The sequence below is a fragment of the Argiope bruennichi genome, chromosome 9, assembly GCF_947563725.1.
Source record: "Argiope bruennichi chromosome 9, qqArgBrue1.1, whole genome shotgun sequence".
Lineage (NCBI taxonomy): Eukaryota > Metazoa > Arthropoda > Arachnida > Araneae > Araneidae > Argiope > Argiope bruennichi.
Window position 1 is genome coordinate 96,588,558 of NC_079159.1, and position 17,014 is coordinate 96,605,571.

The 17,014-nt window shown below is 29.1% G+C and overlaps 1 protein-coding gene across 1 annotated transcript in view; it reads right to left on the reverse strand.

Annotated features, from left to right (window-relative positions):
- LOC129984706 (hemicentin-1-like) overlaps positions 1-17,014 on the reverse strand; it is a 523,194-nt gene that overhangs the window by 168,971 nt on the left and 337,209 nt on the right. Inside the window, exon 5 of the mRNA XM_056094647.1 lies at positions 340-540. Within this exon, the coding sequence (XP_055950622.1) occupies positions 340-540 (201 nt within the window). The remainder of the gene's footprint in view (positions 1-339; positions 541-17,014) is intronic.

The window sequence follows — 17,014 nt, forward strand, 5'->3', positions numbered from 1 at the left end:
ATGGTCCAAAATTAATTAAAACAATACCCTTTTTTAAATAAAATAAGTTCAATTTCATGGTCTTTAGATTTAAATATACAATTAAATAACTTTCAAAATGTTGCAAAAATAAATATCGAGAGCTTAAAGCTCTTTAATGTTATAGGGCTCTTAGACAATTACCTATTTTGCCTGCTTAATATCCCGGCCCTGCCTATGTATCTGGGTAATATGAGAAATGAAACATTTCTCCTTTCTCCAATGAATCAGGCTCATATTACTTTAGTAAAACACATTAAAATATTTCAGTAATAGATATATTAAATTCACTTCATCCGAAAAGAGAGAGAATACACTTACGGTACAGATCGAGGACGATCGTTCTGGTGATTGGGGGTGAGAGTTTGGTGTTTTGAGCCTTGCAGTGGAAGGTAGCGAAAAGCTCTGAGCGGCTGAGCTGAGAGAGTCTCATCTCGTTAACGACGTTGCCGGAGATCTTCTTGAAAGTGTTGTCCCACAGTTTGTTGTCCTTCCACCAAGTCACATTGGGGGAGGGAAAACCTAAGTGGGAAAAATAATTCTTAGGTAAATAAAATAACATGATAATGATTATATTTAATGAAAAGGAAGGTAAAATTAACATAAAATTGATGCTTTTGGACACTTTATTTATATATGATTCTAAATAAATATTTTTAATTATTTAAAATATAGAATATAGTAATCGAACCTTTTGTTAAAACTTTAAACAAGCAATTCATGTGTATATATAAATTTATTTCGTGCATCTCCGAACCCGTTCAAACGATTTGATTTAGATCAAATTTTATGTTTAGATGAGGTTCTACTTTTTAAGTTTATTTAAATGCATGTCTATCCTAAAAAAAAAGGTTTCATATTTAAAAAAAAATATAGCTAACTATTAGAGCCTTTTTCTATCTGCTCTCATGCTGACAATACCATATAGCGGCATTTATTCAATTTTTGTGGTACTTGCATTGTTTTCATAGTATGCTAACCTACTGGTACCTCAAAACTTGGTGAGATGGCGTTATATGCCATTATCCGAATACGAATACGTTCAGCTGACACGAAGCTCGGTCTCCCAGGTGTTGGTTGACGAATGTGAAATCTTAGTTAGCAAGAAAAAAGTTAAAATGAAATATAGTTTAAATATATTGATTTAACTGCAATTAATTTTGTTACATAAAATGAAATAAATTATAAATTGAAATATAAGACCATTATAATGACTTAAACTATAAAAAAATGTCATCATAACACTGAGACATGAATATCTTTTAGCTATTTTTGAAAGTAATATTTTAAGAAGTTGCCATTATGGCTGGGAATAAATACAATTAGGAGGAATATGTTTAAGAAGATACACTGACAAGAAATGTATGTGGTTTAAACATATTGATATTATAAAGTTTTGAAATTACAAAAGATGAGATGGGCAAAAATGTTAATCCAGGCAAACTCAGAGCACCCTTATAAACAATACTTTTCTGGAAAATAAATGAGAAAGAACCCTATATGAAGTCTTAATATGAGATTAATTAACTATGTTAATAAGGATTTTAATATCTTTAAAGCAATTAAATAGAGAAAAGTTGTTGAGAAGATATCAAGATAGAATAAAATCATTGATAACGTCAAAAATTACTCTAGTAAGTCGATTGAATGGTGATGATTATGGTAATTCTAAATAAATAATATACAGGATGATCATTCCAATCATGAACTAATATATTTCTAGAGGGTTACTTTCTAAGTTATTTTTCCTCAGAACACCCTTAAAAAGAATTCTTTCATGGAAAAATTCATCAGAAAGAACTCCAGATGAATTCTTAAAATGAGATGGATTAACTATGTTGATAAGGACTTTAGTATCTTTAGAACAATTAATCGGAGAAATATGGTTGAGAAGATATCAAGATAGAATTAAATCTTTGAGAACACCAGGTCTTACTCTAGGACTTGATTAAATGGTGATGATTATGGTAATTTTAAGTAAATAATATACAAGATGACCATTCTAATATTAGTGAACCATCATTTCTAGAGAACTAATTTCTAAACTGTTAGTAATAGGCACATACTTCTAGAACAGATAATTTAAAATTTTAATGATTCTAATTAAATGAGGCTTACAGCGACACACCATAAAATGGGAAATTTGGTAGATAAGTGGGCATATACATCAGCTATTATCAAGACGGTTCCATTTTATCAAATAATCGAATGAAGTTATAGTCAGTCTCTCTTATAAAAGAGGCAGAAGCTGACGCAGATGTATTTTAATATAGAACAAAACAAACTGATTTAATTATACTTTTAAATATTCGTAAAATGCTGTATTAATTTTTATTTCATATTATCAAAATCTATAAAGTTTGTTTATTTGAATAAAATCTTCTTATGTTAATATATATATAGATACAGATATTCATATTTTTATATCAATTAAATAAATAATTTTAAATAAGTTGAATATAATAAAAATTACTTATGAGTTTTATATTATATAGACTTAATATTAGTTATATCACAATATTTATGCATTAATACATCACATAGAAAAGAAAAATTATTTTTTTATTATGTAATTGTTAAAATTTATATCCGAGATAAGGATTGCTGGAAGTTAGCTTACAAATTTCCGTTTCAAAAAACAGAGATATGCACATTTTTAACATTTTATCCGAGAACATGCGAAGTTTTTTGCGTCTCGGTAATTTCATTTTTAAATAAAGGCTTTTATTGAGTAATAGACGCCTAAATTCTTAATTATGATTGCAAGATGGCTTGAATTACACTACTTTAGAATATTCGAATTTATTAAGGCAGTCCTGTTTGCTACTCTTTGGTAAATAACATATATCTGTATTTTGAGTTCTAGTATTTTGCCTGTAATCGTTTTCCTAATTATTAGGAAACCCTGCCAAACTCATGCAGTATCACAATAGAATAGAAAAATAAAAAAGTAAAGAAAAGCAATAGAAGTTATCATCGATTAATAAAGCAAGAAGGGCATTACTTTGTAAATTAAGGTTTCGAAAATTCTGCATAAATCCGGCATGAAGAGGGGACGACATCTGCTTATACAACATCCATAATATCCACAGGATAGAGGTTGTGTACCAAATTAATGACTTATAATAATAAGATGTTTATATGTAATTAAAGGGGTAAATTAACTCAGGAAAAGTACTGGGGGAAGGAAAACTAGTATGTTTGACCACATTATATTAATTATAGCTTCGACGGTTGTTAGCAAATTATGCATACAAAGAAGAAAGATCTACATCATCCATATTATCCAAACAGCATCCATATTATCCAAACCGGAAATGGTAATGGTATTAAATTAGTGACCCATAGTAAAATAGTTATTTCTCTGTAATTAAGGAACTAAATTAATTAATTATATAAAAGAATGCAAAGGGTCTAGACAAAAAGTATGTAAAAGAAAACATTTGTTGCTGCACATTATGAATCATTGTTTCGAAAGTTATTAGACAATTATGCTTGAAAAGAAGAAATATATCTAGATGTACAACATCCATATTATCCAAATAGGAAATGGTAATGTATAATTAATGACTCATAATAAAAAAAATTTATTTTTGAGGAATTAAATGAAGCAAATTAATTATATGAAAGAGCACAGAGGGAGAAAAAACTAGTATGGGGAGGAAAACATTTGCTTGCAAACATTATGAATTATAGTTTCGAAAGCTGATTGTAAACGATGCATGCAAAGAAGAAAGATCTACATATAGAGCATGTGCATAATCAAATGAGAAATGGTGATGTATGATTAGTGAACTCGTAATAAAAAAAAGAAAAACGTTATTTCTGAATAATTCAATAAGTAAATTAATTAATTGCATAAAATAATGCAGAGGAAAACTTTTGATAGCACACATTATGAATTATTGTTCCGAAAGCTGTTGGCAAATTATGCATGCAAAAAAGAAAGATCTTCATGTACAGCCTCTATATTCTCCAAGCCAGAAACGGTAATGTTTAATTAGTAACTCATAATAAAAAAGTGGTTTCTGAGTATTTAAATAAGTAAATTAATTAATTGCATAAAAAATACAGACGGAGAAGAAACCTATATGCAGAGAAAATCAATTGCTTGCACACATAATATGAAATATGGTTTCGAAAGATGTTAGCAAACCATGCATACAAAAATGGAAGATTTGATTCTAATACACCTATTATACTTATAAAACCCATCTCAAATCCAATGGATGGGTTTTACAGGTAAAACTACCAATAACTCTACTTTATTACCTATTACTGTTTCAAACAGAAAATATTAATGCACATAATTAATGTCTTATAAGAAAAATAATAATACCTATAAGTAATTAAAAAATTATAATTAACTACGAGATTTGCTCAAGGAAGAACAAAATCACTAGACAAACAAACAAAAAATTGCTGGTACAACAAATGTATGGTAAAGTAACGTTCATAATCAGAGATTAAAAAAATAAAATAATTTATAATTAATTAAAAAGCAATATTACTAACAAAGAAACGAAAAATAATTAGAATAAAATGAAACACTCAACAACAAATACTTACTCATTTTTGCAACATTCTAAAATATTCTTCATATAGTACTATGCCCTTTATTGAGCGATATTTCGTTTTCTCATACCATATTTTCACCGTTAAATAAGATCAAATTAATTGAATTTATCTCAAGAAATCACTCAGCCAACAAGTGAAGCACTTGAAAAAAGATAAAAGAAAGTCTTAAAAACCCTAAAAATAACTTCCCCAGATTGTATTAAAAAGTTCCTCCGAGACAACAAATAAATTCTTACTGTATTGTTTTTATCGCTCTAAAATAGAACGCGAAGGGTTTCGAAGCGATCAATAAGGGATGTTTTATTTCTTACTTCCGTTGGCAGCAGTGAATTATTCTTTCGATCTGGCAACGGGTCTTAAGTTTGCAGCGGAAAGATGGATGACTGTTTAGACTTTGCCATTTTTAATAAAAGTTGATAAAAAAATCGGTTTTGAAAGGTTCACTGAAATTCAATGGATTTAGTTTCTGGCACTAACGAAAAAAAAAGTTTGAAAAAGGGAGCAATGCAAAATGTCAAATGCATGTTAGAAGAAATCTTGTAATGTAGAAAAGAGTTTGTTTTTCTTTTTGTTCGGTTTTTCTGAATAACAATGAGACCTTCCATTTTGGGTGTATTTTTGAATACCTTTTGACAAATAATGGTTAAACCCTTACGCTTTCACAAAATCATAACAATTCACGCCAGTCAACGGTAAAAAAAAAATTCAGGTAAATGACATGGCAAAATAAAGAATGTATACCTTCGGGAATACGATGTATTTCTGTCATTTTAATAAAGCTCAGCATTTGAGGAATCTTAACCGCTGTAACAAAAATAAAAAAATAAAAGAAAAGAGGAAGAATTCTGAGATAAACAGATAAAATACAGTCTTCTTCTTATTATTAAATTCTAATTTTAAGATTGCCTAAACCATATGGGTAAAAAATTCCAAGAAATAATAAAATAGGTTTGTATTTAATTTCAACAAGAAAACCAAACATTACAAAATTGTTTAAAATTAATTCAGAAAAATTCAATAAAATGGGAAGAAAATTGTAAGAAATTGTAAAATTGTAAAGGAAAGAAAAAGAAGCAGCAGCAGAAGAAAAAGAATTATCAGTCTTCTTACAGATAAAATGTAATCTTTTTTTTAATTTTTAAATACTAAATTATAACTTCAACTTTGGTAAAAGCACGCGGCTAAAAAAATTAACTAAAATAATAAAATCGGTTTGTAATTCATTGCAACAAGAAAAACAAATATAACAAAATTGTTTAATTCAGAAAAATTCGATAAAATGGGAAGAAAAATATACTACAATAGTAATGATATTATGAAAAAGATAATTAGTTGAAAATTCAACTTATAAAAAAAATTTTATGTAGTAATATGAAGTTATTGACGAGAAAATGTCAAATACTAATTATGTTTTAATAAATTAAGAACTAATTAATATTTTAAAAAACCTCCCTTAGTTAATGCATTTTACCCAAGAAGTCACTAAATGTTAAATTTGGTTGCTGTAGGTCCAATTTTGTTGTGTATTCAGAAAGGACTTAGCACTCTACACAGATTTTATGTAGTATTATTTACAGAAAATATGTCACTTAAAACCACTATCAAAGAAACAATAAAGGGGTTAAAATTGTAAGATTTCACCCCTGAAAATTTGGTTTTTACAATATTTGAATCTAATTATTGTTTCCACTTTTATTGTTGATTCTTGTTGTTTCTTATGGCACTTGCCACGGACAAGCCGAAGTTCGAAGACAGCCGATTTAAGCCTAAGGGGGAGCGCCTCTTGTTTTTATCATAGAGCCAAGTTGGGCCAAGAGTACGACTTGACTACTCACGCATCACTCATTCGCTTGCACAACCCCTTCTTACAGGAGGGCACATTCATATACCTCACAGATAGAACACAGAAGTAGGAGAACAACCATGCCCAAACCGGGACTCGAACCCAAAACGCCCAGATCACGGGGAAGACGCGCTACCCCAATGCCAGGATGCCGGCTCCACTTCTGTGAACTTTACAATTCAAATAAGCATAATAATAATAACCAACAAGCTGCTCACAGACTGCTAGTTATCTTTGACTATCATTCAGAATTTAAGCCAATAAATTATGTAATGAAAATTTAAATTTTAAGTATCCGACAAATATTGATATACAAATAACTTAAACATTGATAATCAGTCGCATTTTGTAAACAGCTCATAATATTTAATATCAGTTAACTTTCTTGTGAACAACTTAATATTTAGTATTTCTTTCATCAATAAAATATTTTAAAGAACCCAATTGTAATAGACATTTAAATTCTGATATTTCAAAAGTCTCACACCTGTTCTACTCATTGCACAAATGAATTTCAACCTTGAAATCAATCCTTAAATACCATTGTGCCATTAGAAACGTAACAGTCTCGGTATCTGATTGCAAATTGTACATTGTTAATTGGACTACCGTAATTGCAAAGGCTACTCATAACCGTCAAATGTATGAGGGGTGAACAGAATGATAAGGACGCCGCGACAACAAATCAGGCATTGAGGTGAACACAAAATGTCACAAATTATGTTGCAGCGTGTACATCCATAGTCGACAACAGCATTGAGATAATTCTCAACTCCACACCTGTATTACAACCATCGGATAAGCGAAAACCTGATTATTTATACTGAAAATTCTCATTCCCATAACTTAAGTGTACCCTTGAAATTAACGTCACTCATGTAATGTCCATCATGTAATGTCACTTCCATTCATCTCTAATATTTTTTTCATAATTAATATTTTCATAATATGCCTTCATGATTCCTCAAACAAACTGAAAAAAATAATAAACAGATTCTTTCTTCTTGCATTTCAACAATTGCCAAAAATCACATAATTAAAATGTTTCTGGGGGAAAAAATGGGAGGCATACTAATTTCATTATAACAGCAAAAATATTACAGTTGAAAATATGTTAAAAAATTAGTTTTTTTTTAATTGCCTGCCAAGTAAATACGATATCGTTTCAAAGATGATTTTTCGAATTTGAAAATGGTTCAGTGATCATTTTTTAACAATAATAATTTCCAGAATTATGGTTGGAAGATGGTGAAATTTCGTTGAAATTTAACTTGATGAAAATTTTTATTTCAATGAAAAACCATTCCAAGGTGCACATTTCCCCCACCCCAGTGCAAAATAAATTTGTTCAAATCTGGCAGAACTTAATCAAATGGTTTTGGTTGATCGAACGTCGAAGTACATTCGGTCCTTATTCCTTTTTATTATTTGTAGTCATTTGAACATTATCTCTCTCATTTTAGAACTATTTCAATTATAATCATTTGTCGAGCATACGTTTAAACATTCATCTTAAATTCAGAAACGTGAAACATGATTTTAAACACATGAATCGATCTATATATAGTGTAATAATATTAATTCCTCATTATAAAATAGTTTTCCAATCTTAATATTTCCTTAATCGAAACTACAATAAAAATATTTCAAATTTTATTACATTTTTCGTTGTACCAAATTTATTTTATTCGCCACTATGTTACTATTTAAATCAATAAATAATGCACCGATCCAGATAATTTGAGATTATTAATTGCAGTTGCACTAAATAATTTAAAAACATATTCAAAGATAATTCACATAAGAAATCTGATCTCACAATGAGGACAGCAAACATCGTTCATCATTTTTTAAAGACATTTTTCCATTCTGCGAGTAGGTATTACCGAATCTCGTATCGAAAAAATTAAATTTTAATCAAAATTCATACCGAAATTCCATTTAATTTCCATGCGAAATAAGTATAGAAAAAAAAGCATTAGTTTATTTTATTACTTAAGATTATGATTGAATAATGTCATCAAAATGCTATAATGTTTGCCAGATTTTTGGTTAAATATTATGTAGCGTGATTTAGTTAAATATTATGTAACACGATGTCGAAGTTAAAAAAAAATTAAAAAGCACACATAAATGCTTAATACTAATATTTTCGCATTTAAACCAAAGGAAAAAAATGTTTATTAATGTCTTTGAAGCAACTAAGATTCAAGTAAACAATATCAAATTTCATTTTCGTTGCGCTCTGTTTTCCACTTAATCGAAAGTAATCATCACACATTTTATTTTATTTTTCCATAAAAGATATTTATTGATCACAAACATAAAAAGAATGAAAATTTTGAAGATTTAGAGTTCTCAGAAGAATCTACGGTTGAAGATAAAAGTGAAAAAGTAATTAATTTTTAAACATTCTAACTTTACTAATTTGCAAGTTTGTAAAGATCGATTTCCGTAATCGGTTTTTCATTTACTTTGTAATATACTAGAAAATTAAAATAGGCCTTATTAGTGTATTATCGGAGTATTTTAATATTTTTCCAAATTATTCATTAATTATTGATCAAATTAACTTTGATTATGGCAGCTTGGTAATCGTTTTCAGAAATAATTGATCTCAAATTAAAAAAAAAATACAATACAATTAAAATAAATTAAATGAATCCTCTAGTCAATACAAAAAGTGGATCTTGAAAACAATTCTAATTATTTTTTTATTATAAGTATAGAATATTACGTTATTTTTTATTATAATAGTAATGAATAATTCATATTATTTTATAAAATATTAATTATTTATAATAGATTTTGATAACCATTTTAACTGTTTATTTAGTCATTTAGAAAAACACTTTAACTTTAAAGACGTGTGTTACAGTTTTAATATAGATATATAGTTATAAGAAAGAAGCCTTAACCAATATTCCCTCTCTCTGAACTATAACACAGGTCCAGAAATGGACCTCAAAGAATCTGATTGGTTTGGATGCTAGAATGTAAATTATGACCCTCATCGATCTCGTAATTGGAAAATATCTAGGATAATATTTCGGTATTAACTTTCCCATAAGCAAGTTTTCAATACCAAACTCAAGTCTCTTCATTTACCAGATAAACTATTACAAAGTATAAAAGTTTCAGAGGATAGTTATTAAAATTAGATTCTAATTGGATAAAGGTTAATAACTACAAGTTTAAGTTATTTTAAACAATTTTTATTTAAAAGGCAATGGAAAGATGTCATAGAAAACATAAAAATAATATTAAATAAACAGAATATTATCTAAATAAATATGAAATAAAATAAATATAGGTGCCAATATTCGAATGGGAATATGAACATTCATAATGCAAAACTAAAAAAAACTGAAGAAAATAGAAATAAGAAAACATTTGAAACTTTTATGTAGAAAGTAAGGAAATAGTTTCATAATCACTTTATTGCATCGTTGCAGTTCGCGCAAATATGCTTAAGATATTCCAAGCATTAATTTCTGGTCTCTTTCCCAGGTTAGCCTTGTATTTGCCACTTTGGTATCTTTTGTCACCTGTTAGTATATCGTTCACTTCTTCCAAATCTAGTTCTACTTTTCTTTTCATCACTTTTAGTTTTATTTTATTTTGTAAAGAGATGAACGTTTGAAGGTCTGAACGTTCAGTTATTCGCTGAACGAATTCATAAGACCGTTTGCCTAAAGTCTTACCGTTTACCTAAAGATATTTATTGATTTCCTTCTAAATAGTTTTTATTTTTATTTTTTGTCGAATGAACAATATAGCTGTGTGCTTGTAGTTGGATTATTTTCAAAATATATTTTTTAAAATAACAAAATAAAAAGTGCAACAAAAACGATCTTCAATGGTCGCACGTAGCTCTAAATTAAAAATATAAGATTTAGATAGTTATATGAACGCCTCCAATTTAAATTAACGATTCGTCGAGTCGCAAGAATAGTCAAATTCGTGCTTTTGTAGTGTCTTGTGGTTAAAAAATAAAAAATAAAATTTTTCTCTAGTGTATTTATCACATACTCGCAACCGTTGGAAGGTTAAAATTAATCATATCATAAAACAATATGAATAATAATGTACATGATATACAATGAAAAACAAACACTTTGTCCTTTTTATATAAAAGATGACTGAAGGAAGGTACTACTGATACGCACAGAATTAATTTATATATGAAATCTTAAATGCATTACTAGTGATATCTTCATCTATAATTTCGTCATTTTATATTAGTTAATTCATTTAATATCGCCTGCCGGTAGGTTTTTTAAGATACAACAAACAGCGTCCCTGTCAGTTTACAATAAGCAAGTATAAATAAATAATTAACTAAAAGACGGAAACGAAATAAAGAATTTAAAATGGTTATTTCATTGACTTCATAAAGTTAAATAAAAAGAAATGGAGAAATAAACCTCCACATAGATTCTAATACACAGTTTAACGCTGTGACTTAAAGCCACTGTACCCAATACACTCATATTTTTCTATATATCACGATAATTATATCCTAAATATGTACAAATGTATGCGATATATCTTATTTCCATTAAACAATTCATTGTTTGCATCAAATATTCTTTTGTATGATCATCGATATGTCTGATCACGACCCGCTGTCTCAGCTTAAAGCTGGAGAAAACAAAAGAAAATAACGATTTCACTATTGCATTTCATGTGAGCGAGACTTCCTGATTCTTTCCTGCATTCGTACTATTATTAGATGAATGTACCAAAGAAACTTTTATTCATTGGCAAAACTTCAAACTAAAGTTAAATGACATAAAATGGAAAACTTCTTGGCTTTGAAACCAAAGTAAACATTATATATTAGCCTCTTTTTTATATGAAAGGTACACATTATAAAAAAAATCATGAATTAATTTTTAGTTTTATCAACTTACAGTTTAAAAGCAATACTAGGACTATTTTATGACGGATCTCGTAATTTTGAGCCGCGGACAGACGACGAGGACGACACCTGAGCTGGTACCCTCTCAAAAATCCTACACCACATTAGCGAAAGTACATTTGGACTCCACAAATTTAACTTACGCTAGACCCGGTTGCACGCCGGTTCTTTGTGCGAAATCGGGTCTCGAATCTCGAACTCGAATGATATATGGGACTAAGAAGATTAATTAGAATTTGTATTAATTAATCACAATGAGCTCGTTTTAAATTAATTTTTGTTTGGTACTTCAAATTCTTTTCTATGTTATATATATTATTATTGAGACACTATTCGGCGAATTTAAATGTGTCTCTTTTCATCTTTTTGAAAAGATGAAGCTGGCGCGATTTAAATAAATAAAAGAATATCATGTCACGACTTGTCAATTTGAGATATAGTTTGCTATATTCATAAAAACATAATGAAGTAGTATGCAAAGAAAGGCCTTTGTATTTTTTGAAGAAACTTTGCTTTGTGTGAATATTTCATCTACGAAACGATGACAAACTTCTTTCATATATCAAATAACTTTTCAAAATTTCAAACTGAAATTTTATTGAAAATTGTACTGAGACTCTCAAATAGGATCTCTTTCTTGAGACACTTATTCATAGCTTTTCGAGTGGTTGCCATGAAAGGTGATATGATTCGTCATGTCTAGTAACATAATAAACATTTTTTTCACCAAATATTAGCAATAATATCACATGAAGTAATTCATATTTCATTAGTAATATAGATTGTTTCACTGAGTAATTTTACAAATATATCAATATCTTATGCAACAATTCATAAGTGAAAAATGTACGTTTAAACCGAATAATTTTACTCATATCAACGCCTATAGAAACAATTCATATTACGTAGAAAATCTACAATTCTTACCGAGTAATTGAAATTACAATATTCATTACTTATGATATCAAATGATAAATATTGTAATTATATTTATTTTAGTATTACAAATATTATAACATTATAGACCCTTATTTATATATGCTCTATCATATTAAAATAAAGCTTATATGTATTCATCATTTGTATTGATTTATATATTGTAAAAAAAAATGCCGAGCAATTGTATGTAAATTCGTTATTCAGAATTCATTTTGCACAATATTATAAAATATCGATATAAAAATGAATCGATGATAGCATGGGAGTAAAAATAAAACTCACAAAATGAATTCGGTGGAAAAAATATTAACCATGTAACCGCTATATAACTCTACTACCTTCTCTTTTGATACAACAGATGGCGTTACCTTATTAGCATCAAGGTATATTTCCAATTATCCTTCTTGGAGATCATTATTAGATTGCATTCTAAGTGTCGTGTATTTTCGTGTTCGTGTTTGTTTTGTCTTGTGAAATGTGGAACTTAGAAATAATTAAATAATTGTTCGTGAAACTAGTATATTATTTTCATTTATCTCATAATAAAGTTGTAAAGAGTCTAGTCCCTCTACAACCATAAAAAAACAAACATAAGGATCATAAAGACAAATAGTTTTTTTTCAGAATAAGTAAAAATATATACGCATCGACGCATTTCTCATGAAAAACCTTCACACCATCTAAAGAACCACCTGTTTGATTGTAAAATTAAGGGAGCTAGCCAACCAAAACATGAGTGATCGAAGGGATCATTCAATTCACGTCACCTTCATCACAGCGCGGGTACTTATCCGCATTCTTTGTTCTTTCATGCATTGTAATTGATGAAAGCGTTCTAACAGAGTTAGATTAAAAGGATTAAATTACAGTTAGGAGCAGAAAAGTGATTTTCTATCTTAGCTCTAAGACGTTCAGTTGATGAGCTGTTCGCTATGATGAGGTAAAAATCCAATATTTTTATCCTCGATCACAATGGAATTGTGAGGCACCCTTTTATTTCAATCCGTTTCAAGCTGGATGAGCCATCTATAAACAAACTGATATTTTCAACCTTTCCACAACATATTTACTCGCATATTGTGACCCATGGAGGGGTACTTCGTAATTGAGGATGAGAAGTTTCTGGCATGGTGGTTGGTTCTCGCCACCTCTGTGGATATACGAAAAGGTGGGGGTCTGGGTCCTCCCATCGATGATGGGACATTCTTCCTTAGGGAAGGGTTGTAACGGGGCTGGTGATGTACCTTAGGAATCGACCACAGTTACCGCCAATGTAGCTGTCGCGCAGGTCCGGTCATTCAGGTTTATCCGTGTGCCTTCGGGTGGGTCGGAGTGGTCAGTTTAGGACTTACACGCATATAGTATCTTCATTTTGTTTTGTTTATGAAAATAAAAATCTGAACAGGACGAATGAGGCACTTTAATTTTAAAAATATAAAATACTAATGAGGGTAATATTTATTTTTTTTGTCTCCAGTGATTATAGATGAAATATTTTTTGAAGTGGGGCATTGTTGTTTCGATATAGAATATTTTAACTATAATTACAAATAAATTGAAAAATATAGTAAATATGCAACATGAATCAATTTTCACCACAAAAAAAAATCATTTCCTTTTAAAATTGTTACTTTATAAAAAAAGTTTTTTTTTTTCCCCGAAATAGTAAACTGTTCGTCAAAAATTAAGTCAAGCTTATTTTCTTACATTTTTCACTAATATAAGTCAGTACATGAGGAAGATAGAGTACACATTTTAGTAACTGTCTATGTGGAAGTAAGTTGTTGATTTTATGTAAGTGGAAATTTCATGTTGATGAAAATATCTGAAACTTGAAAGATTTTTTTAAGTAAAATCTTTCAAAGGATCTTTCTTCAAAAATCTTTTCAACTGAAAATTATCAAGTATTATCAATTATCAATTATTTATAGCTTTTGGCCTACGATTTATTTTACCTTTTAATTGTATATTAATTCTGATTGGGATGTTTATTGTTATTTCAATCTTCCATGTTGACCTTTCAATAATAATCGATAATGAGTTTTACCTATAATAAATGATAAAAGCTTTTGCAGTAAAGATAAAAGTTCTAATAAGAAAAACCTTAATCATTGGTTATGTTCAAGATTATGTTCACGTTTTGTTTCTATCTTCACTAGATACTATGGTATTAAGTGAACATTAGAAAAATTTTTCGATTAAATTCTTTTTTCAAGTCTCTTCAATAAAAAAAATGTGTAGTAGAAGCTTCAAGAAACTGCACAGAATAATGCAGTCTAAAAATAAATATGCTGGTTATCACATTTAATAAAGATTTAAAAAGCTAATTTCTAAATAATAGATTATTGATATGTATTTCCATATAAAAAAAAAATCCCTAAAGAATATAAGGAATTATATATTATTTTGCCTTGTAAAAAATTTAAGTAGTATACATTTTTATGTAATTCCTAAGTACTATTTATATTTTATAATAAAATAACCTCTGTTTTTCGAAAAAGCAATTTACACTCATTTGGAACTAAAACTGTCCGAGTTATGAAGTTGTAAATATCATTATTTTAGACCAGTCACTGAAAACCTTGAGGAAACACCATAAGTTGAATGGTGGATATTCCTCTAAGCATTTAAAGGATTTTGAGCATTTAAATGATTCAAAATCGCTTTAAAATCTAAATGAAATTCGTATAGTAATTCAATTTTTAATACAGACGTCGGAAAATAATTATTTAAAATGTTAATATACCAAACGTATTTTAACAAGTATAACTAATCTAATGTGAAATTCTGTAAATAGCAGAACATTTTTCTTAGCAGTACATTTAGGCAATATCACTTAAGCAACATAAAATATAACATTCTACGCTAGTCAGAGTTTTTCCCAATATGAAGTATATATCTATAAATATCACTTAGAGTGGACGTTTTATATATCATTCGTATTTATTTCTTACTATTCTAAAAGCAAATAATATTTCATAATAATTGCAATAAATTAATGACCTAAGATTTTAGATAACAAATGCTATCTTTGACAGTCATTTATCATTAACAGTCATTTTTAGTCGTGGTTACTTTTAGAAACATTGAATCTTTTGTCAAGGTCTCCGATACTGCTCACATAAGATTTCAACTAGTAATAGGATAAGTTGATAATATGCACTTAACTACCAACAGTAAACATTATATTCAGATATATGTATTCCTAATGGTTTTGATTTAAGTTCTGGAGATCCACAAAAAAAAAAAAAAAAAAAAAAAAGATCACGCAGTGATCTCTTGACAGAAGACATGAGATTAATGAAACTCTTGATTTATTAAACGCCATTGAGATAAATAGGAACCTCTAACGTGTGACGCGCCATTTAAAACTGAAAATTCCCTCGCGATAATGCTAGAAGCATTTTCATTTATCTTCCGAGCCATCATATTCCATTTCTTTCATTAGAATAATTCCTTTTTTTTCATCTGTCAAGGAATATTTAAATTTTTTTCCTTTTTCCTTTGAAATCAGAGACACTTTAAAAGTGCAACCATCATTTATCCAGAGCGCCACCATTTACATATTTGTCCGGAGAGTTCTTCGATGGGAAAATCACTATCTTTGGCGAGTTAACATAAGGAGCGATGATAAATGATTATTTGTATCCAGTTACAAAGCCATGGTTCTGGAAAGTCCATTATCATTAAAGCTTGTTTAGTTAAGTTGAGTATCTCATTGGATATATTAGAAACAACTTATTTTCTCATTTTGGGATGATAAGTTTTTGGATGCCTTTTTAATGAGTGTTTCCTCGTTGCTGTTTAAAATTACTGGGAGGCAATTTCCGTACAAAACATACTTAATGTTATTATATAGTTACATGGTTTTACTTGTGGTTTTTGATAGCAATAAATGGAACTCAGGTAAACTAGAAATAGTTTCGATTTTAGTTTGGTGTGTCACGGATTCGACATCTTATTTCATAAAAAAGGGAACTTTATATACTACTGGTCAAAAGTATTGAAAGTTTGAGAAATTTCATGTTTTTTCATTAATAAAACCCTAAAGTAATATTTTTTTTCATTTATTTTCTAGTGTAAATGTGGTGGGGAATTTTCAAGTTATTGTACCATCCATTTTGAAGTAATCGTCTGCGAAGATTGTGACATCCCGGTAGTTTGTTATAAAATCGCTCTGACCGTGAGGGATTTCATTTCGTTTGTTGCATCGTCGAAGTGCGTTCGCTGTGCATTGTTTTTCAATTTAAACTGATCATTTCTTTTTAAAATGTGTGAATTAACGTATGAGAAGCGCCAAGCTGTTATTTTAATGCATCAAGAAAGCATTTGAAGCGTTAAGATTGCTCATTGGTGCGACTGCAGTGAATCGACTGTTTCACGCCTCATAAAGAGATTGCAAACCGAAGGAATAGTAGATATAAAGCAAAGGTGTGCTCGTCTGAAGTCATCTTCTAAACGTGCTGATGCTACATTGACACGATCATGCCTTAAAAATAGATTTGCAAGTTTTTCTACACTTGCAAGAGAATTGAATGACTTCACGCATGTCATTGCCAGTCCCAGAACATTTCGCAGGAGGCTCTGTGAAGCTGGTTACCAGGCACAAGTACCTAGAAAAAACCTAGGGCTAACGAAAGCAATGTGGAAAAAACGATTGGTATGAGCCAAGGTACACAAAAATTGGTGTTATTTCGGAATAGAGACTAGTT